The sequence below is a fragment of the Schistocerca americana genome, chromosome 2 (assembly GCF_021461395.2).
Source record: "Schistocerca americana isolate TAMUIC-IGC-003095 chromosome 2, iqSchAmer2.1, whole genome shotgun sequence".
In the NCBI taxonomy this organism is placed as follows: Eukaryota; Metazoa; Arthropoda; class Insecta; order Orthoptera; family Acrididae; genus Schistocerca; species Schistocerca americana.
Genome location: NC_060120.1, coordinates 305002219 through 305026664, shown reverse-complemented (window position 1 = coordinate 305026664; position 24446 = coordinate 305002219). Strand labels below are relative to the sequence as shown.

General features: G+C 42.3%; 1 protein-coding gene across 2 annotated transcripts in view; it reads right to left on the bottom strand.

The window, feature by feature from the left end:
• LOC124592129 (tuberin) overlaps nt 1-24446 on the bottom strand; it is a 303826-nt gene that overhangs the window by 24414 nt on the left and 254966 nt on the right. For both annotated transcript variants that reach the window (XM_047131806.1, XM_047131807.1), the window contains exon 27: nt 18839-19020. In XM_047131806.1, the coding sequence (XP_046987762.1) occupies nt 18839-19020 (182 nt within the window). The remainder of the gene's footprint in view (nt 1-18838; nt 19021-24446) is intronic.

The following is a 24446-nucleotide window of genomic DNA, read 5'->3' as shown; positions in this document are numbered from 1 at the left end:
ACAGGGTTGTAGCCTCTCCCCGATGCTATTCAATCTGTATATTGAGCAAGCAGTAAAGGAAATGAAAGAAAAGTTCAGAGTAGGTATTAAAGTCCATGGAGACGAAATAAAAATGTTGAGGTTCGCCGATGACATTGTAATTCTGTCAGAGACAGCAAAGGACTTGGAAGAGCAGTTGAACGGAATGGACAGTGTCTTGAAAGGAGGATATAAGATGAACATCAACAAAATCAAAACGAGGATAATGGAATGTAGTCGAATTAAGTCGGATGATGCTGAGGGAATTAGATTAGGAAATGAGACACTTAAAGTAGTAAGGGAGTTTTGCTATTTGGGGAGCAAAATAACTGATGATGGTCGAAATAGAGAGGGCATAAAATGTAGACTGGCAATGGCAAGGAAAGCGTTTCTGAAGAAGAGAAATTTGTTAACATCGAATATTGATTCAAGTGTCATGAAGTCGTTTCTGAAAGTATTTGTATGGAGAGTAGCCATGTATGGAAGTGAAACATGGACGATAAATAGTTTAGACAAGAAGAGAATAGAAGCTTTTGAAATGTGGTGCTACAGAAGAATGCTGAACATTAGATGGGTAGATCACATAACTAATGAGGAGGTATTGAATAGAATTGGGGAGAAGAGGAGTTTGTGGCACAAGTTGACTAGAAGAAGGGATCGGTTGGTAGGACATGTTCTGAGACATCGAGGGATCACCAATTTAGTATTGGAGGGTAGCGTGGAGGGTAAAAATCATATAGGGAGACCAAGAGATGAATACACTAAGCAGATTCAGAAGGATGTAGGCTGCAGTAGGTACTGGGAGATAAAGAGGCTTGCACAGGATAGAGTAGCATGGAGAGCTGCATCAAACCAGTCTCAGTACTGAAGACCACAACAACAACATGTCTGATTAATGAAGATGTGTATTGGTGCATCAGTTCCCTGCAGCTGAGGCCCCTCAGCACACAACAGTGACATACAATGGGCAGTTGATCCCAATATGGGGTAAGATTGTAGGCTAATCTAAGTATAAAAGTGTAGTTAGCAGTCAGCTCTTTGACAAAACCAACTTTTTGCCGTAGGTGCTTTAGGGATTTTTAGTTTTCAAATTTTCTAGTTTCAACAACAATACCATTGACAGAACTTGATACATCATGTGGGAAACCAAGTAGATCAGTTTCGATTTGTGGTGGTTTTTAAGTCTATCGTTAATGCTCAAGCAAGTGTTGCTCAGTATCCAGTTCCTAGGAATTACTGGCAAAGTTGGGCAGGAGCCATTTGAAAGTCAATTATTTTCTGAAATTTATTCCCAAAATGGCCCACATTTTCAACCCACTTGATAGCGTGCAGATAAAAGTTGTTAAATTCTTACAGCCACAAAGCTTTCATGCAATTTAAAAACTGCCTTAGGTCGGCTCTTTGTTTAGCAATGTTGCATATTGACACTAGCCACTGACACATTAGAGTGTGGTATTGAAGCCACGCTGTCCCAGAAACACACTGACGACACAGAACAGGCCATTGTGTTTGCATATGAAACATTAAACACAGCACAGAGAAATTATTCCTAAACTGAGAAAGAGGCATTGGCTGTCATACTTGGTCCCCATTCAAAACTTCCCAAAAACACAGTCCAGTGGCTGTAATGTTGGGAAATGTTCCTTTGTAACTATACCTACAAGGTCCACCATGCCATACTCTTAACTCAGATGCACTTCTCACATGCCATGTGGCCAAGATCTAAGAGTTCGACAAGCATGAAATTCTGCATTCTTCCATGCAGCGACACACCCTAAACCAATTAGGGGTTGTGGTGCACATAATAGCCACAGAAACAGGCCATGATCTGGTAGTCTGTAGGGTGTAGTATGCCATATGGTGGGGTTGGCTAGAACATCAGCCCAAGGGCACCAAATCGACATGGTATATCTATTTTTAATTACAACACAAGCTTAACATCACTGATGGTGTCATATTGTTGGGTAGTTAATTCTGAATTACCCCATGTACTGACACCCCCCCCCCCTCCCACATCTGCCCATCCCTACTGGAGGACATAAGAATGAAGGCAATAACATGGCATCATGTGTACTGGCCTGGTGTTGACACCATTAGAGAACACATTCACCAGAACTGCCAGGCTTGCAGCCACACTCAGCCTGCCCCATTGTAACACTGCAATCTTCTCTTGGGTCCTGACCACCCTCCGCAAAGAGAACATTTCGACTTGGCTAGATTATTAAAAGGATCAATGAGGTTGCTAGTTGTCAGTTCCCTGTCCAACTTTCCTTATGTGGCAGGGATGGCTGGCACCACCGCGACAGCTACCATCCATGCTTTACCAATCATATTAACAATAGGGGGGAGGGCCTTCTACCCAGGTTTCTGACAATGGCCCTCAGTTAACAGTATCTGCATTAAAAGGTTTTTGTCAATGGAATGAGATTGAGTACCTAGTGACTGCCTCTTCACATCCCATATCCAATTCAGAATTCGAGCAGACAGTAAGTTCAAAATGCAAATGTGTAAAATAACGACAGCCAACCCAGGAGACACATTCACCAGTTTCCTTGTCACCTAGTGGTCCATCTTCTTAAATGGAAAACAGCAGATCTGAAATTTTACAAAGGTGCAGGGCCTGTAAGCTCTTCAACTATTTCACCCTGCTCAGCAGGTGCCCTGTCCGCACACACAGGCATATTACCAACTGGGCTCCCACATGTGGGCCGATACTTTTGACCAGAATCCTGGATGGACTGAAGGCACCATAGTTGGCAATAGATGGTGGCACAGTTTAAGGTTGCGCCAACAAGGAGCATCTAGTCAGGCATCAAAATCAGCTGTGGCTGCTATGAGTCACGCCAGCCCCTCTTCTCCTCAGCTACCGACTGGTCAAGGTTTCCACAATCATGTTCAGGACATGCCAGCCAAAAGCCTACCTACTACTGCTACAACCAACACTCTTGTCTTCGGCAACAACAAAGACCAGTGATGGGAGCTGATGGTGAATGAACCACTTCGACATACTATGCGACTTTCGACTCTCATCAACATCAGCAACTACCACACCACACAATGGATGGAGGTGGTGCGTTTTCAGACTCAAGTGCCCATGGAGGTTGAACCATTGTCCACATCTCCTGCACAGCCACCACCCATTCCCCTGGAGACAGGACCGAGCTGTGCTGCAGGAACTATTGATTGGTCAGCGATCCCACTGGCAGCAGCGGCATCTAAACTGCCTGATTGGGTCAATGACTTTTGATGGGAGACTTTGGTGGAACTCTGGCAACTCCGCTCTGGCCCTCCCCCATCTCCCTTCCTTGACTGAAGTTGGCATACAGACCGGGCCATTTCCAGCCCTAGGTGCCAATAAGAGAGGGGAAGTGTTTAGTATCTGACACTGATTCGCATTCCCCATCCAGCCTGGGTATACAATATGGAGAACAGGGGTCAGAGATACTCGCAGCTTGCCCCAGTCCGAGCTGCACCACAGCAAGCTAGCCATGTGAGGCCATCCACTGACGTGAGGCTACCTGTAAATACTGCACTTGTTCAGTTACACATGCACACACATACAACACAGACACAACATTGTCTTTTTGGCTGAAATAGCATCCTCAAGAAGGACGAAGTCGCAGAGATAAATTAATACGCTACTATTCCAGTTCCGACAAAAGTTTTCGGTGCAATAATTGCTAGTCAGTCCCACTAGCTCACTGAAGCAGTAAGTAAATGCCACTGACCAGTACAGTTTTGATCTTGCCTGTACTACACTTCTGATTCAGATTGCTCCCTTAACAGTTGGTATATGCTTAAGATGACTTCCCTATGTTCTGGACTAGTTTTTGGTTAGCCAGTCGTTAACTCTGCAATCATCTACCTCAGGAACCTCTTTTTTGTTCTACCAGTCTTTGCGTTGCCATTAGTGCGAGTGATCATAAATACTAGTGGAACCATACAACCAAAGATGACCAATGTCAGTGCTAATCATTACTGAATATTATTAGTATACAATAGGTGAGGTAGCATTAACTCTGCTCTCCTGTTGTTTGGATATATATCAGAATTCACAGACAATTTAAGTGAAAACCTCCCCCTCTATAAGATCACGTGTTGATCTGAACTCAAGTGCTTCCACAATATCAGAAACAAAATAGCTGGAAGTGCATGCCAGAATCTCCATTTTCTTATAGTCCACAGGATGATTGCTGCTAAGGCAAACTTCTGCTAAAGCATATTGCTTGGCTGTTGCATTTGATGCTTCTGTTTAATACACCAGTCCTCCATGGTCCTCATTGTCTGACCAATATATAGTATACCACAACACAAGGAATACAATTGACACCTGTCTTACACAAACCAAAATAATCCTTTAGGGATCCTAAAAGGGCCCTAATCTTAGATGGTGGTCGAGAAACACATTTCCGCAGAATGTGACCAATCCTGGTGCAAATGCTCCTGTATAAGGCCAAGAGGCCTTAGACTTTGGAATCACCCAGTTATCACCACCATTCACTTGATTCTCAGTTGGTTGATAGTGTAAAGTGTGTCTGATCTGTCTTTCATTATAACCATTGTGATGAAAGGTGATTTTGAGATGGGCTAACTCGGCTGATGAACTTTCAGGGTCTAAGATGACATGTGCCTCATGAACCAAGGTATGGAATACCCCTTCATGATACCCAGATGGTGGCAACTATCAATTATGGCAAGGTATTGATGCCAAAGCCTTGTTCTAAGAGAAGTCTCTCAATCCTGGGCTTGGACAGGAGAGAGATGAAACTCATGCTTGGACTATTGACAGGCCATGGAAACTTCAAAAAACACCTACATACAATGGGGATAATAGAAGAAGACCCCAAATGTAGGATTTGTAGTGTGGGTGAGGCAACTGCATCACATTTGATCTTCGAATGTGAGGCACTGGAGATTATAAGACACAAAATATTTGGATCAACCAAACCTGAAGAAATTGTGTCTAGCAAAGCACTGGTACAGGATCTCCTTGCACTGTTCAAGGGCACTGGTCGGCTTTACTAGAGACACAGGGAATGATACTGCACAATAAACTCTGTTTTGGTGCAGGCAGCAGTGGGCTTGGCCAATACTGTTTTTGCTTCCCTGATAAAATCAAATCAAATCAACCCGTAGATATAAGTCGGTGTGAGTAGGCTTCCTACAAACAGCATGTCCCAACATTCCATCAACCCCCTTCCTCGCCAGCACATCATAGAAGGGAAAACAACCATCCTTTTCAACTCCATCGTGAAACCAATATTCATGTGGACTGAATTTAGATGTTCTAAAAAGCTGTTTAAATTTTCACAAGCTTGTGGCCAAACAACAGAAGTATCATCTGCACATTTAAAAACACAGAGGTTGCAATGTTGCTCACTCCGGTGCATGTTCCTCAAAATCTTCCACAAACAAACTGACAACAGTGTGCTCCCCATCGCATCTCCATCTGTCTTTTCATAGTACTGGTCATGGAATAGTAGATCAGCGAAAGTCAATACATGTCAAAATATGTTTATTAATACAACAACAGACCTAACCTCAATTAACAGTAATGAATTGGACAGAGAAACATGACGAAAGAGAGAGAAGAGAGCAACCCCAAAAAAATTACTAAAATGCCAGAGTCAATCAAACCCGATCCTTCAGATTGATGTAAGAAATCTGTTGAGTTCTTAAAGTGATGCTCACACTGACCTATTACAGGCTCTAAGGGGAGAAAATGTACCATTGCTTGTGGAGGCTGAGTAAATTCCACAATAGTAGAGTGAGATTGCAATGTGCATTCTTGTTTCGTTACAATATCAAGATCATAGTATTGTTCCAAACTTGCACATTACATTAATTCTCCTGCCCCTAATTGCATAAAGCAAAGTGCTGTTTTAACTCCTGTTTGTGAAAGTATCCATTACACATTCAGACAGCTGAATATTGTTTTTAAGGAATGTATCGGCTTCATTTGATGATCATTTAAAAATACCCTCATATGGCAAGAAGGGACACACACATTGTCAAACAAAACTGTTCTGGTAGTCCATGTGTTATAATGTGGGGAGGCATAATGTTGCATGGGCATACTGACCTTCAACTAGATGAACATAGTACACTCACCAGTCAGTATTACTATGAGACTATACTCCTTCCCCATTCCATCATTTGAGGATAACATTCAGTCCAGACTTAATTTTTATGGGTGACAATGCATGAATGCATTGAACTGCACAGGTTGAGCACCTCTTGGAATGAGAGGATACTCACTGAATGGACTGGTCTGTCCTTTCCCCCAACTTACATTCCATTGTGCATGTGTAGGATGCATTGGACACATACATTGCAACATGTCCACATGCACCAATGACGATCCAGCAGTTGTAACTGCACTGCTGAAAGAAATGACTGTCATACATTGCAGAGATTTTAGTGTAATTATTGTCTTTGAATAAAAGTGTCATTTCTGTTCATCTCACTGCATATTTCTTTCAGTTACCTTCTGTACCATATAGTAGCATCTCTTTCTATGTAAAGTCCCAGTTTCATTGAGCTGTGTTAATTAGCAGTGGAAAGTTACTTTTGCCCTTACTGTTTGCACACCAGCGTATATTGGTCAGGCTACCAGGACCAAGAGGAACCGGTGTACTGACTGTAAGTGTTACATTTAGAATGGTCAAGCAAATTTGCTGTTGCAGAACACTGTCTTGGCACCAGTCACCCTACGGAATACAAACAACATGGGGAATCTGGCGTGCACTTCCAGCTACTAGGATAGTGTTATTAAGAAAGTGGACGAGTTCAAATTAGCAAGTGACCTTATTTAATAGAGATGTCGGTTTTTCCTCAAATTCTATGGGGAATTATTCTCTCTACCTGGTCAAATAACAGAGGGACAGAGTTAATGCAAACTCACTCACCCACTGGTTATTAATATTCATTACTGATAACTTCTGACTTTGTTTATGTGATGCCACTCATGTTTACTGTGTGTGTGTGTGTGTGTGTGTGTGTGTGTGTGAGAGAGTGAGGCCGGGCAGGTGCGCGCGCACACACGCGTGTAACCTGTAACCGCACACAGTTTTTATCTTTCCACATACGCCTTGCATATTGAGGTTTTTAATTTCCTTGCACAATGCTATCACACTGCATTTGTGCCTTGAAAATGACAGGATGTGAACCTGTTGAAATATTGGTGGTTGGTGTTGGCACCACCCATCTTCATAGCAATAAGTTATTTGAACATTTTTACATGCCAGTAGAATCACATTTCTACTATGGTACTCACTGAAACCTTGGCGCATTGCCCTCTTCACGGTCAAATGCATTTTGTTCAGCATCTCTCTCTACAGCCCTATTGTTTGTTTTACACCTATTATGCAGTTGTCTGTTTTTATAGAAGCTTCTATACAGTGACTGTGTACCATACATCCTTCCCATCATAAACTGTTCTACTAGGTGTATATCTATCCAGTGCATGGCCCACTATTCTTTTAAGTTTTAACCTTAGTCCCTCTAAATGCCCTGTCCTGAGCTTACAGTTCTAACTTCCTCAATGAGATGTGACACTACTGCCCCTTTACTTGGTTTACTGAACACACAAATCTTTCTATTTGTTTTAGTTGCTTGGAGAAATGCACAATACACACTGTTCTGTCTTACAATATCCTTATTTACAAATCTCAATTTGTGAATAAATATATTTAAGCCAGCAAAAGTTTTCTTTTAGTTGTCATTTGTGCTTTGGTAATCACTGATGCCAAAAATGTCTCATGGTCACTGATACAAGTTTCAGTGGGGATATTCTCAAAGAGATCAGGTCAATTTGTTGCCATTACATTCAACATACTTCCACCACATGTGGGGTTCAAATCAATCTGTTCCTGTGGCATAAGATAAATTCAATTTCCAACTAGTCTATCCTTTTGATATGTGCTTTTTTCCCCCCAAAAAATCTCACTGCTGTCAATTTCAGGTTTTAACCAAGTTCCTTTATCTAGTATTATGTGTGCTCCACTACCTTTCTAGGGACACTCCAAACTCAGACTTTGTTGCAAATGCTTCAACAATTTACTGCAATGAATTTAATACTCTTGCTTGCGGCAAGCATGTCTTTGAATCTAGCACCGATACTCATAGGGCTTTTACAGCCACCTTTATCTGGAGTGGATGGAGAGTCACAAAACTAAAAACCCTCATTTTCAACCCCTTTGTGAATGCACTTCTCTCTCTCTCTCTCTCTCTGTCTCTCTCTCTCCCCCCCCCCCCTTCCACACACTTTTTTTTATTATTAGGGGTGGGGCAGGGGCTGCAGTTCTCAACACTATGGCCCCAGTTTAGGAATTCACAGCAATCTCTGGTTCAAACCTTCCACGCAATATGGAATCAGGGGGCCACAATCAGTTCTGGGCATATTGCTTCAGAGTGTGAGCATCATTTAAACTCTATGAGCAAGGTTGGTGTTCTCAATATTCTCTACCAGTCACTGGAATAATCTAAATATGAATTTAGAACACAGACAACAAAAATTGCTTATCCCAACATGGACCACAATCTACAGTTAACGGCACGCTGTTCCCTCAATGGCTACGAGAACAGCATTTCAACGTGTTAAAAGGGACCCCCCGGGCTTACAAAACGAGTGCACGTGGTGCTGCTCCTCATCTCTTGCAACCATTTCTCTCAGGGGTACCATTATTTGTCACACATTCAAATTGGCAATTATTAATAGACCACTACCTGTTCGCATTTGCCACCCTTTCCCATGAAATGTAGCACATTTCCCAACAGGTGAAGTGAGTCCTACTGTTTCAGTTTCCATGGAAGACAGCTTTTCAAATTTGTTGATTAGGGGAACAAATTTAACATGCCAACATCTCCCTGTCCCTGTCTCCCACAGATAGGGTGCCTAGACTTATCATTGATGTGCCACTCACAATCAGTGGAGTAGTAATAGATTTTGTACTTCTTCTAGAAAGACTATTCAAGGAGAGAATTATATATGAGGTTCCTTGGTACCTCTGCTATATGACTCTCAGTAGTCCTTCCAACACACCCAAACACAGCAGCTTTCAATTACTTGACAGTGGTCAGGGCAGTTTTCAGCTGTTTATAAACAGCGATACAAATTCCTCCCCTGCCTTAGAACAGCAGACGTAGTGCATGTACAAACCACACCTGGGACAGAGACAGCCTATATCAAGGATGGGACAGAGGTGGGCTGTGAGGGACAAAAGCGAGGATGGTTTGAAACGAAGAAAGGGGTTTGAAGGAAACTCAGGGTATATTCTGAAAATTATGGAGTACTTTAGGGCTTGTTCAGGCAGGCCTCTAGTGGGCAAATATTAAGAACAGGATTAGAATTTAGCACTTAGTAATGACTCACGGATTGGTGCATTTTCTCACTGGGCACGGGCCTTATTGAGTATACTTGCACGGGATCGGTAAAGGCCAAACTCTACATGTAACTGTGAAGCTACAGTGGGGGAAGTGAACAGTTTTTCAATTTTCAATCTGCTCACAGGCTGCCTCATGTGAGAGACAGCTGATAACCCCAGGTGTGCTGGTGTGCACCTTCACCAGCACACCGGTTGGCACTAGGAAACATTATACAGTAGGTGCTGAACTAAAAGCGCCTATGACGAGAAGACCAAGAGACACCCCAAGGCTATGCACTGATAATGCCCCGGGACAATGTGCATATAGGCCACTGCCGACCAAGCTAGCTCAATCTCAGTATGTCACATCATGACTCAGTTTGCATTGCACCTCAATACATTGCAATGTGCTCTAGTCTTTCACAGTGGTAGTCATCACCTCGCACCTTAGTTAGCTGTGAGGGAACATTAGTCATTTTATATGGTTGTGATATGGACATGAAGAAGATTCAAGAATTAGTACATGTTATTTGATTTCTGTTAACCACATAACTTCAGACTGGACATAATTGAAGTTAAGTACTCAACTGGTACAAGTAGTAAAGTGTATTTTAACCAAGTGTGCATTTTGTGTTGTAGTGAGAGGAAACTGGCCACCCACCTATCATACCATCCTCTCCTCATCCAGCTAGGAACCACAAAATATTATAAGTGGCGACGAGTCTTATCGACAAGTTTTGTTTGCTTTTCATGTGTTCTAGGTTGCAGTGATTCTATTTGCTCATTTGTTCTTGTTGTTGCATGTATTATAAGAGGGGAGCAGCAGAACTCATCTATTTCACTTTTCGGAGGCTTTACACATTGCTTTTCTATTTGTCTTTTCATATTTTGCTGTAATTTGCTAGCATTAGAATGGATACCCTGCCCCTCCACTCCCTGCCCCTGCATCCAACCCACAGACTGCTCCTGCTCTGGAACTATATGGATTTTTCAGTTTCAGAGCCAGCAAATTGCCACATTGCTGTCTACTGTACAGCAGTTGCTTGCTGCACACACTACATTGGCTGCCCAACCGACAAATCAACCGATCCAACAAGTGCCACCGTTTTGGCACTTCGATGAAAAAGAAGAGGAATGGCTCAAATATCTCACCCAGTTCCACGCCCACTGTCACGTCCATCGAATTCGAGGTACTGTGAAATCTCATTATTTCCTGTCTGTCATGGGAACCCCTGAGTTTCTCTTAATTCAAAAACTCTTCCCTACATCATCTCCCTGTGTACTCTCCTGTGATGAAGTAGTACGCGCATTAAGGCAGTATTACGAACAGCACAATCAGGTCATGGCAGCCAGATTTCAGTTCTTTTGTCTTAAGAAAAAAACCAGAATAGACATATTATCAGTGGTATATTGACTTACAAGGTCTCACTAGTAAGTGGAAATTCAAATGTAGTTGTGACAACTTCTATAGTGACATGATGATATATGATGCGATCACATAGAATGTCCCTGATAACAGAATTAGAGAACAGATTATCAAGTACTCAGATCCTTCACTCCATCAAGTGTTGCAAATATCTGAAAAACTCCATTCCAGCACCACAGCTGCTGATAAATTTGATCAGGTCCTGATTTCTCTGGTCAAGTCGCCTCTTACCCTCAAATGTTCCACTCAGCTGCCACAACTAGCATGCACGCAGATGCACAGACAGCCTAGTAAACAAGTAGCCATGCCTGTACATCTAGTGAAGTCTTGCCCTCGCTGTTTTGCTTGCCGTAAGCGTCAAGACTGCCTGTCGTGCAACACGACATGTCACTTGTGGAAAGAAAGGCTGTCCAGGTAGTTTGCTTGGATGGCAAAAGAACACCAATTCTGCCTGCTCTCGTAACAACAGGTCTATGGACATTCTGTGAATGCAGTGTTTTGAAAACTGACTACAGATTCTAGCAGTAATTCACGCAAGGTTGTGCCTCATCTCCACACTGCAGTGTGATGTCATTCATTCAAACTATTTGTAACACTACAATTGCTGGCCATGGTGCTGACTTTCAATTGGACACAAGTGCTTCTGTAACTTCGCTTAATCACACCACTTACAAATGGTTTGGCTCATCATGCTTGTCACAATCTAGCACGCACATCACTCCATACAACAGACAGGAAATCCCAGTACTTGGACAATGTAATTTGCCTGCCACTTACAAATCTCACACTAGGACAGTCAAATTTATCGTGTTGCAATCAAGAGACAGTGAAAATATTTTTGGCTTAGATTTGTTTGACTTGTTTGGCCTTAGCATCCAAGACAATGTACTTCCAGTGACTGCTTTTAATCCAAAAGACAGTATAGCTAGTTTGCTTAAGGAATTTCTGGAACTTTTTTCTGATGGACTTGGAAAAGCTAATAATTTCATAGCACACATTACCTTGAAAGACAATGCACAGCCTAAGTTTTTCCAGGTTCAGACCATTTCCATTGCTTTATGAGACAAAGTAGCCAGTGAATTAAAAGAATTGCAAGACAATGGTGTGATTGCTCCAGTACAAGCTAGACTGTGGGCAAGTCCACTGGTTTTGATGCCCAAGCCTTCTGGTTGCATTCACATTTGTGTTGACTTTAAAACTATTCTCAAACCACAGACAATAATTGACTCTATCCATTGCCTCGCCCTGAGTAACTTATGGACAGGCTTGGCGCAGGCCGTTACTTTTGTAAAATAGATTTGCGTGATGCTTATTTGCAAATACTACTAGAAGAAGAATCACAGAAAGTATTTGTTGTTAATACACACTCAGGCCTGTTCAGGTATTTGCATTTCCCCTTTGGCAGTGCCTCTGCACCTGCCATTTTTCAATGTTACTTGGAATAGCTGACTGCTCAAGTGCCGTTCTGTCCAAACTACTTTGACGATCTTGTCATCTCAGGTCATGCATCAAAGGAACACATTGCCAATTTGCATGCTTTTTTTCATGTGTGGTCAGGTGCATGACTCAAGTGTTGTCTCGAAATGTGTGATTTCTTTCAGACGGAACTACAGTACTTAGGTCATGTAATAAACAGACAGGGCATGCACCCCCTCCAATCTCATTTTCTCGCAATCCGTGACCTGCCTGTTCCCCGCAATGTATCTGAACTGTAGTCAGTTCTAGGCAAGTTGACATACTACATTCGTTTCATTCTGAACACTTCACAGATTGTGGCCCCATTGCATAGTTTGCATTGGAAAAATGTGCCTTTTGGGTGGACAAAGAGTGTCACGATGCATTTCAAAACCCCAAAACCGCCTTGCTCAGTGACAGATGTTTCATACATTTTGATCCTACCAAACCAGTGATTTTGCAAGTAGACACTTCCTCTTACAGAAAAGGCACTGTGCTTTCAGACAGAATTGGTGCACAAGACAGACCTATAGCTTCTTCCGCAAAGCTGCTAACTCAAACTCAGTGCAATTATTCTCAGATTGAAAAAGAAGCTCTAGCTATTGTGGATGGTATGACCAAATTCCATCACTATCTGTTTGGTCACAAGTTCCATTTAGAGACAGACCACAAGCCTTTGCAGTCCTTGTTTCATCCGTCAAAGCTGGTTCCTACGCGTACTGCTCAAAAACTGGAATGGTGGGCACTGCCTCTACTCCAGTATCAGTATTAAATTGTGTACAGACCTACGACATAGCAGTTCAATGCTAACGCCCTGTCTCACCTTCCGATCAGCCCCGACTCTGATTTTGATTCCTCTGATGCATCTTGTTGGCAGGTCAATGTGCAGGACTCTGAATTGCTGCAATCTTTACCATTGAATTACGGAAAAATTGCACAGGCCACAGAAGCGGACCCCAATCTCAAGAGTTTGTTGCATTACATTCACATGTCTTGGTCTCACTCACTGAACAGCATTCACAACTCAACAATGCACCAATACTTTGCTCATTGGCATAACCTTTCAGTACAACAAGGTGTGATCTTAGTACAATCTGACAGTGGACGATCGTGTGCGCTCATTCCCACAGTATTACAAAAGGATGTAATTAGATTAAAAACAGCCGACCCGTTGCAAAGGATAAAGTAGTCTTTACCTAGGTAAAGACTACTTTATCCTTTGCAACGGGTCGGCTGTTTTTAATCTAATTACGTGGAACCGTTGCTGTTACGCAGCTATGTTTAAAATAACAAAAGGATGTGTTACGACTGCTTCACCAAGGACACAGGGGAATTGTTCACACTAAAAAGTTAGCGTGCTAGCACTGTACTTCGCATGGCACGGATGCCCACATTAAACAGATGACGTCACAGTGTCCCGCATGCATGGACAACCAATCAGCTCCGCCACAGACATTCACAGCTTGGCCTAAGACTTAAACCCCATGGCAAAGAATGCACATAGACTTTGCAGGACTATTTTTGAACACTCATTGGCTCATAGTGATAGACTCTTTTAGCCAGTTCCAATTTTTAGTGCCTATGGCTTCTACTACATCACCCAACAGCATTGAAGGGTTGTCGTACAATTTTGCATAGAAGGTTTGCCAGAAGTGCTTGTGTCGGATAATGGACCACAGTTCCGTTCACGTGATTTTGACCAGTTTTGTGAATGAAATGGCATTCATCATCTAACAAGACTTCCATTTCACCCCTAGTCCAATGGAGAAGCAGAATGCTATGTATGCACATTCAAACAACAGATGGCCCAGCTTTCCACCTCCCACACAAGGGAACAGGCGCTGCAAGTCTTTCTTGCCTCCTATTGCTCCCACCCACATGACGGACCACCATTGGCGGAACTTCTGCAGGGCCACCGCCATCGGATGCTGATCCACCCACCGCAGCATTCAGTGCCACCGGTGGTCCACAAGTATCATTTTGCGCTGTGTAGTCTTCTTCTTTACAGGATTTTTGGCCAACATCAGTGCTGGGAGCAAGGCAAGACCCAGAAATGCACTGGCAGATATTTGTATCTAATTGCAGGTCCCAATGGTTTGCAGCACTGTCTCCACAATCGAATTAGCATTTTTTGTTTGCCCCTTGATTTTGCTACTTCCCCCCCCCCCCCCCTCCCCCCTGATTCACGGTCTCGTGGGACCACGCGACATTCACAACTGCCCGCTGGTGCTGCCACGACACCCCAGGATGAGCCAATTAATGTTGCACCTCCGCCATTGCTGCTCTCAGACCTGATGGAGCTGGACCAGCCACCATCGCTGTCATCGCCCCAGGGTACACCCTCAGGAGTAGACGTGTATCCTGGGCAGTGTTTTCGGGAGGACGTTCCTCTGCTCTTGCAACACGGCTACGGCTCCCAGCTCATCTCTTCATCTAGCTTCCTGCAACCCCCTCCCCCCCCCCCCCCCCCTTACCCCATTGTCGTTCCCATCTCCAGTACACACCAACAGTGCGACATTGGGGGGGGGGGGGGGGGGCTGGTGTATGCCAGCACATGGGTTCGCACTAGGAAACCTTGTATAGCAAGTGCTGAACTAAGTGCGCCTACGACAAGCGAAGACCAAGACATGCCCCCAGGCTATGCATCAATAACGCCCACAGCACAGACTGCATATAGGCTGTTGCCGCCAACCAAGCTGGCTCAATCTCTCAATTTCAGTGCCTCAGTAAATTGCATTGGGACTCAGTTAGCGTTGCACCTCAATATGTCGCTCTAAGTTTCCACAGTGATAGTTGTCGCCTCACACCTTAGCTAGCTTTGAGGGAACGTTAGTTACTGTATAGAGCTGTGATATGGACACAGAAAAGATTGAAGAATTAGTACATGTTACTTCATTGCTGTTAACCTCACAACTTCAGATTGGACATCACTGAAGTTAAGTACTCAATTGGTTCCTGTAATGAAGTGTATTTTAACCACGCGTGTATTTTTTGTTGTAATGAGAGGAAACCAGCCACACACCTATCATACCGCCCCCTCCTTATCCAGCCAGGAACCACAAGACATTACAAGAGGGCACAGCAGCAACACCAGGGATACATGTCAACTGATCAGAGATCTAGAACTTGCCAGTATTCTAACACAACTGGCACATAAAATATCATTACAGCTCAGCAAGAATGCATTACTGGATAATTGCAAATATATGAGAGTAAAGCCTCATACCAACTGTATGCTGGTAGACTCTCTTATACGTCTGTGACCAATAACCAGTCTGTTACTGACAAAACAGACAGTCCACTGTAAGATTTGGCTGGCCATTAGGCCTGGCTGATCCAGTGGACTGGCATCTGGAAACACAGGATGTGACTCCTATCATCTTGCTGGATGTATCGATGGGAGAAGTGAAACTATCCCCAAGTGTCATTACGTCACGTCCATTAAGGATGCTCTTGCGAGGAAAACTTCCTTAGACAACAATGTCATATTTAAGGACTCTTCAGATAAGAATCGAATTAGTCTTACTGCTGTGCAAGTTGACTACACCTGTGTCTGGCTGGTTGGTTGGCTGGAGTTAAAGGGACCAATGTGTGAGGTCATCAGTCCTTTGATTCTACATGTGTCGAACCAACAATAACCCTCAGAAGAAGCATACAAAAGGCAAATCCTGAGAAGCCCAATAATTGTAAGCAAGATGCAATAGGACAGATATAAAACAAAGGAGAAGTAGGAGGGGAGTGAGAGGGGGTAGGTGGGCAAGCTGCTTTACTCAGAATGCAGTTGGTGGTCCCCAGAGCGTGGTATGTGGTGGGAGACACACCCTTTGCATCCCACCAGCACCAGCTCACAGTCTGTTACCCCCAAGGAAATGTGCAACACAGACAGTGACGAAAGTTGAGGAAAGATAAAACATTAAAAACAGCAAACACAAAAGAAAAAGGAGACAAAAAAATAGGTAGCGTACAGGCCAAGTTAGACCACTGAGCGAGGGTAGCCATGAGACCCCTGGGCCAGAGTAGGTGAGGGGTGTGGCTCCAAGGCCTCAGGCAGTCAATGAGATCACAGTGCCTCATCTCACAGAGATGAGTACAAACCACCTTCACAGGTGAAATGTAAAACCAGGTCAGCTGCTTTGGCATCATCTGCTAGAACCAGAGATAGTGTGTCAAGAAGTTAAGATATCGTTGCAAAGCAACCAAATTTGGGCAGTCCAGTAGGATGTGGGCCACCATTAGGTGGCCACCACGTCAGCAGTAATGTGGGTCCTCACGTCAGAGGATGTGCCTGTGGGTCAGCAAAGTGTGGGCACTACATAGCTGACAGAGGACATTCCCTGCACAAAGTGTGTAGGGAAGACTGCCATGTGGTTCTGGTCTCCTTTATTGCCCTCAGTTTGTTTGCTGAGTTCAGGATGAACCATTCCAATTTTCAGACATCCAACAGTTGATAGCATAGAGTCAACTGAAGGCCCAGTTCTGAGACCCCCTTTCCCAAAATTGGCCAACTTTGCCAAGTAGTTGGCATGCTCATTCTCCAAGATCCCGACCTGCCCAGGAATCCAAATGAAGATGACTGTTCATCCAGCTTGATGGAGGTCAGACAGAAGATTCTGGATAGTCGTGCCTAAGGGGTGAAAGGGTAGCACTGGTTTAATAGCCTGAAGGCTGCTCAGGAGGTTTCTGCAGATTAGAAGCATCTTGTCAGTACAAGAATGAGCATGGCGAAGAGCTTGTTCTATCGCCACCAATTCAGTATTGAAGACACTGCATCCATTCAGCAAGGAGTGTAGTTCACTACACCTTGCATGTGTGGACGCAAAAACGGTTCGTCCAACTGAACCTTTTTGTCCAAAGGCTAAATTGAGACAGATCTGTGGTCAGAGTACATGCCATGGGGGCATAGATTATTGCTCCCTGAAAAGAGGCGACAGGGGGGAAGTTGGAGTTCAGAGCAGAGATGTCGTAGTTAAACTGTGATTATGACACCAATACTGGGTTTTGCTATGCGAGTTAGGCCTCCCTACTTGTAGTCCACTACATACTCTGTCAGTTGGCTGATGTATGTCCCAACTTTTACCTTACAAACATTATGCAGTCACCATTCTTGAAGTTATTCTCTGTTGTGGACCTCTTGACAATGGACCTCTTCACCTCCCCAAAATGTAGGGTGCCAAAAGATAGCTCCAATCTATTCGAGCTACTAAAATGACAGACATTTTGTGATAAATATTCTATATTATAAGTGAATCGTTTCCACTGTACAGCCTTATTTCCCATTTTGAGCGAAACAAGTCTCTCTTAACTTTTAATTCAAACTAGATCGCAACATATACTGATGTGCTAATATGATATTACAGAAAGACAGTTCTCATATAATCTTCAACTGTCGTAGCATTGAGATTATTGGCCGCACCCTCTGCTCCATGACTTCCAAGGCAATGCCAAATCACAACAGCAAAGTGTAAGTGTAAGTGACCCTTCCTAGCAGATGGAGATGCTCACTTGCCATCACACCTTGTCGATGTTCTGTGACATCTTTCAAACATCCCTGCACATATGACACACCAGAGTGCACACAGTGGGATGTTCCACACTTGACAACTACTTAAACAATGTTTCCAATTTCCATGAATATCCTTCATTGACCTCAGTGGTTAGAAGTGGAGCATGTTATTCTGCAGAATCAACATGTTACACATATGCTTTCAATAGCTTTCTCCACCACCACCACGAGCTAAAATCACTGAAAGACAGGGTTTCCACAGTGTTCCACTTATTTAGGTATAGTAGCAGAGTACGGAACCTTCCAGAGACTGCCAAAGTGATGCATAATCTAAGGAGGAGTTAAGCAGTGTAGAGCAGCCACCGACTGCGCAGGACAGACACATCAGGTGACAAGCACTTAATTATGAAATGCAGGGTAGTGATGAAGATGTAGAATGGTACTCAACAATTCAAAAGTGATGTAATTTTAACTAGCTTTACTACAATTTCTGGATCATTTTTTTTCTATTGTTAGTTTCAGTTTTATATTCAAATCTCGGACACAGTAATGACATGTACACTAGCTAATATTCAGCATGCTACAACATTGTAACCAAAATGACTCTGCTAAACCAGAAGTGGTTTAATTATTTTGCTAGTTAATAAGGAATGCTGATCTCTCCTTTCAGACCTCCTATTATTTTCGTGTCATTCAATACTCATCATTCTGAAACTTGAGTAAAATTCTGTTAGGCACCACTCTTAAGACTCAGTATGAACAGCACAGTTAATGTTTTACCATACCCAGACATACAAAAAGTCAAGATTCACCAAAGTAGTAGAAGTGAATATGCCTACTTGCTCTGCAGATGAAGAGATTCAAAAATGTATGCTGGAATAAAAGAAATTAATCAGTTAGTTTAGGAACACAAAATTTTAGTTCTGGTAGGGACTAGAATTCAATAATAGGAAAAATACCTTGTTCCCTCTCATTATCTGTCTTGCTGACATTCTCCTTTAATTACACTGATTTCTTGTAGACTGCAATTATGTACATTCATAAACCTCTTATACTAAAGTTTGTTCTTACCTGGGACTGATTCCTGAGCGTGGTGCCTCTCTTCCTCGTGGTGATGTATCACGCACTGCTGCCATTCCCCAGTTGCTTCGTGGCTTTCTAACTGGTGACATAACTGAAATTGTGTGCACACGATCCCGTTTCAGAGGCGGCAAAGAATCAGGCCTTGATAGTTCCTCCTTTGTGTGTCCTACCTGTGAAACATTGTAATGAAGGATAAAGATATTAAAATTATATCTGTATTCAGACAGCAACATGACATACTTTTTTATAACACTTAAGAACAGGGAAACAGTGTAGGGATTTACAGATTTATTGGGGTTACTTCTGATAAGTGAAAAATCTTTTTTATAGACAAGTAGGGGATAGAAATTTCTGATATGCATATGGATTCTAAGTTGACACTATAACCTTATCTCCAATCAGAAAAAGCCAAAATATTACACCAACACTGATGACACTTCTGATAGCTGATTTTATCAGTTAGGTGGAATAGGTTGTTGTTACTCTTCCATGGGACACATATGGAAATAACATGAAACATGCTATACATTTACAATGGTTTTTCCACTGAAGCCAATCTTCTGCACAGGGGAGAGGAGAGCACTTAACATGCCTCCAAGGAGACTTGGAGAATCACTCTCCCAGCAGACAATGGAAATACTACAATCCTACAACAGTTTGAAGCATAGAAACAGAAAATGTAGAGCCTACTAGAGAATGATTCCTACAGAACAGAAAACAGTTCTACCAACCATATGAACAGCAGCTGCACTTCCAAGACTGAAGACCATAAAGAAGGGATGCCAACTTCAGCAACATCAATGCACCAATATATGAGAGAGCAAAACACCCGATAGCAATGCTTAGCCCCTTTACTGCCAAATGCAGCACAACATAAGGAATTCAGTGCCTTTTGTGTGGTACACAACCTCTGATAGGCCAAGAATACCAGAATACCCCCCTCCCCCATTAGATTGTATCTAAGGGACAAACAATCTCATAGGAGAGAACTTTAGTCCATCACTAATGAAATTCTTTGAATTCATTCTCACATCAACCTACTTCCCGTTTCGCAGAAATTACTATAAGCAGACCAATACAACAGCAATGGGCTCCCTGTTATCACCACTGGAAGCCAACATTTTTACGGAGGCATCTGAAAAGAAGTCCTTGAATTAGTGGTCCACAAACCTAAAGTTTCTTCCAAGACATAATAAGTTCATCTCTGGACACATGGGTTACAGCATTTCCTACATTTTTGCACCAAAACAACAGGTTCATGTTGGATGTAGAAGAGAATAACCAATTTCCATGGTCTGGGTGATTGATCTGGCTCTTTAACATTAACCAAAATGGCCCTGAAATGATGGCACTGCAAACAGTGGAAGCAAGGGGAAATTATAGCCATCATATTTTCTGAGGGGATACAGCACCACTCAGTATATTGATTTATGACAATGGCATGCTCTTGGATAAAACGTTCAAGAGGTGAAATAGTCCACCATTCCGATTTCCAGGCAGAGACTAATCAAGATGATGTTATCAGAAAAATTGGCTAGGTAGGTTCGAGAATTTGAAGAGTGAAGTGGACAGGCTGAAACTGTGTGCAGTGGGACTTAATGGAGTCGAGTGGCTTGAAGAACAGGAAGTCTAGTCATAAGAGTACAGGGTTGTCAACACAAAATCAAATAAATGTAATGCAGATCTACTGTGAACAGCACAGTCAATGTCTTATTATAGCCAGATATACACAAAGCCAAGATTCACCACAGTAGTACAAGTGAATACGCCTACTAGTTCGGCAGATGAAGAGATTGTAAAATGTATGCTGGAATAAAAGAAATTAATCAGTTAGTTAAGGAAGACAAAATTTTAGTGGTGGTAGGGACTGGAATTCAATAGCAGGAAAAAGAAGAGAAGGGAAAATATATGGAGAACATGGATGTAAAAAAATGAAGAGTTGAAGACAGTGGAAGGTTTAAGATAGATTATATGGTTGTAGTCACAGATTTCAAAACGAGATTTTGAAGAGCAGATGTGGTCTCGGAGTGTATTTTATTGGTTATGATGAGCAGATTGAACCTGGCATAATTTCAGAAAGTTAGGTAATAAGGGAGATGGGATCTGAATAAGTTAAAAGAACCAAAGTTGTCAAGAGCTTCAAAAATAAAGTTACTGTTGACTAAAATGGGGAAAGGAATGTGATAGGAAGATGAAATAGTGAAGGATGCAGAAGGTCCGAAACACAAGGTCCACCAGAAATCATTGTATAACATATGAGATATTGAATTTAACTGACAACAGGAAAAAAATGCAACAAATTAAGCAGGCTAAAGTGAGGAGAGATATCTAAAAAATGAGACTGATAGAAAGTGGAAAAGCAGGAAACGCTAGATGAAAAATGCAAAACTGTAGGAGCATGCATGACTACAGGAAATTAAAATGATACATATAGGGTAATTAAAGAAATCTTTTGAGAGAAGAGAAGCAGCAATATGAATATCAATAGACCAAGATGGCAAGCTAGGAAGTGCAAAGTGAAAGAGATATACGAAACACTAAAAAAATGAAACAAAATTGAAGACAATGTTATGGGGAAAAAGAGGTGGTAAATGAAGAGCAAATGGGACAATTATAATGCAAGGAAAGTTTGACAAAGTACTGAAAGACCTAGGTCAAAACAAGGCCAATGGATTGAAACAGTAAATTATTTTCCCTCAGAATTGTTGAGATCTTGGGAGAACATACCATGACAAAACTATTCCAACTGGCATGTAAGATATGAGATAGGAGAAATAGTCACACTTTAAGAAGAATGTAATAATTCAAATTAGGAAGCAGGCAGGAGAGACCTAGGCTTGACTGTAAGCAGAGTCAAGTGGATTTAGGTTGCAATAGTTATGCAGATATGAAGAGGCTTGCACAGGGCAGACTGAAAAGGAAAGCTGCATCAAAACAATCTTTATACTGAAGAAGAAGAAGATGATGATGATGACCACCAACACCACCACCACCACAACCACCACCACCACCACCAACAACAACAACAACAAACAGAACCAGAAATTTACAACCAAAAGTCTGGATAGTAAACCATCTGATCATAACAATATCGGATTTAACAAAATTTACAATTTTGTAGTATTTTTGTAATTTTAATACTATGGGATGAACCATGGACCTTGCTGTCGGTGGGGAGGCTTGCATGCCTCTGCGATACAGATAGCAGTACCATAGGTGCAACCGCAACAGAGGGGGTGTCTGTTTAGAGGCCAGACAAACATGTCATTCTTGAAGAGGGGCAGCAGCCTTTTCAGTAGTAGCAGGGGCAACAGTCTGGATGATTGATTGGTCTAGCATTGTAAAATTAACCAAAAAGGGCCTTTCTATGCTGATACTGTGAACAGCTGAAAACAAGGGGAAACAACAGCTGTAATTTCTTCTGAGGGCATGCAGCTTTACTGTATGATTAAATTATGATGGTGTCCTCTTGGGTAAAATATTTCGGAGGTAAAATAGTCTCCCATTTGGATCTACAGGTGGGGACTATTCAGGAGGACATCATTATCATGAGAAACAAAACTGGCGTTCTATGGATTGGAGTGTGGAATGTCAGATCCCTTAATTGGGCAGGAAGGTTAGAAAATTTAAAAAGGGAAATGGATAGATTGAAGTTAGATATAATGGGAATTAGTGAAGTTCGGTGGCACGAGGAACAAGGCTTCTGGGTGAATACAGGGTTATAAATACAAAATCAAATAGGGGTAATGCAGGAGCAGGTTTAATAATGAATAAAAAAACAGGAGTGCGGATAAGCTACTACAAACAGCATAGTGAATGCATTATGGTAGCCAAGATAGACATGAAGCCCACACCTACCATAGTAGTACAAGTTTATATGCCGACTAGCTATGCAGATGACGAAGAGACTGAAGAAACTTATGATGAGATAAAAGAATTATTCAGGTAGTGAAGGGAGACGAAAATTTAATAGTCATGGGGGACTGGAATTTGATAGTAGAAAAGGGAAGAGAAGAATAAGCCATAGGTGAATATGGAATGGGAGTAAGGAATGGAAGAGGAAGCCGTCTGGTAGAATTTTGCACTTAATCATAGCTAACACTTGATTTAAGAATCACGAAAGGTTTTATACATGGAGGAAACCTGAAGACACTGGAAGGTTTCAGATCGATTATATAATGGTAAGACAGAGGTTTAGGAACCAAGTTTTAAATGTAAGACATTTCCAGAGGCAGATGTGGACCCTGACCACATGTATTGACTATGAACTGTAGATCAAAACTGAAGAAACTGCAAAAAGGTAGGAATTTAAGGAGATGGGACCTGGATAAACTGAAAGAACCAAAGGTTGTAGAGAGTTTCAGAGAGCAATAGGGAATGACTGACGAGAATGGCAGAAAGAAATACAGAATAAGAAGAATGAGTAGCTTTGAGAGATGAAATAGTAAAGGCAGCAGAGGATCAAGTAGGTGAAAAGATGAGGGCTAGAAGAAATCCTTGGGTACCAGAAGAGATATGGAATTTAATTGATGAAAGGAGAAAATATAAAAATGCAGTAAATGAAGTAGGCAAAAAGGAATACAAACGTCTCAAAAATGAAATTGACAGGAAGTGCAAAACGGCTAAGTAGGGATGGCTAGAGGACAAATGAAAGGATGCAGAGGCATATATCACTAGGGGTAAGATAGATACTGCCTACAAAAAATTAGAGAGACCTTTGGAGAAAAGAGAACCACTTGTATCAGTACCAAGAGCTCAGGTGGAAAACCGGTCCTAAGCAAATAAGTGAAAGCAGAAAGGTGGAAGGAGTGTGTGTGTGTGTGTGTGTATGGATGGATATGTGCGTGTGTGCTAGTGTATACCTGTCCTTTTTTCCCCCTAAGGTAATTCTTTCCGCTCCCGGGATTGGAATGACTCCTTACCCTCTCCCTTAAAACCCACTTCCTTCCGTCTTCCCCTCTCCTTCCCTCTTTCCTGATGAGGCAACAGTTTGTTGCGAAAGCTTGAATTTTGTGTGTATGTTTGTGTATCTATCGACCTGCCAGCGCTTTTGTTCGGTAAGTCACCTCATCTTTGTTTTTATATATATATATATATATATATATATATATATATATATATATATATATATATATATATATATATATAAAAAAACAAAGATGAGGTGACTTACCGAACAAAAGCGCTGGCAGGTCGATAGACACACAAACAAACACAAACACACACACAAAATTCAAGCTTTCGCAACAAACTGTTGCCTCATCAGGAAAGAGGGAAGGAGAGGGAAAGACGAAAGGATGTGGGTTTTAAGGGAGAGGGTAAGGAGTCATTCCAATCCTGGGAGCGGAAAGACTTACCTTAGGGGGAAAAAAGGACAGGTAGACACTCGCACACACGCACATATCCATCCACACATACAGACACAAGCAGACATATATATTTGGTCTTTAAATATGTCTGCTTGTGTCTGTATGTGTGGATGGATATGTGCGTGTGTGCGAGTGTATACCTGTCCTTTTTTCCCCCTAAGGTAAGTCTTTCCGCTCCCGGGATTGGAATGACTCCTTACCCTCTCCCTTAAAACCCATATCCTATT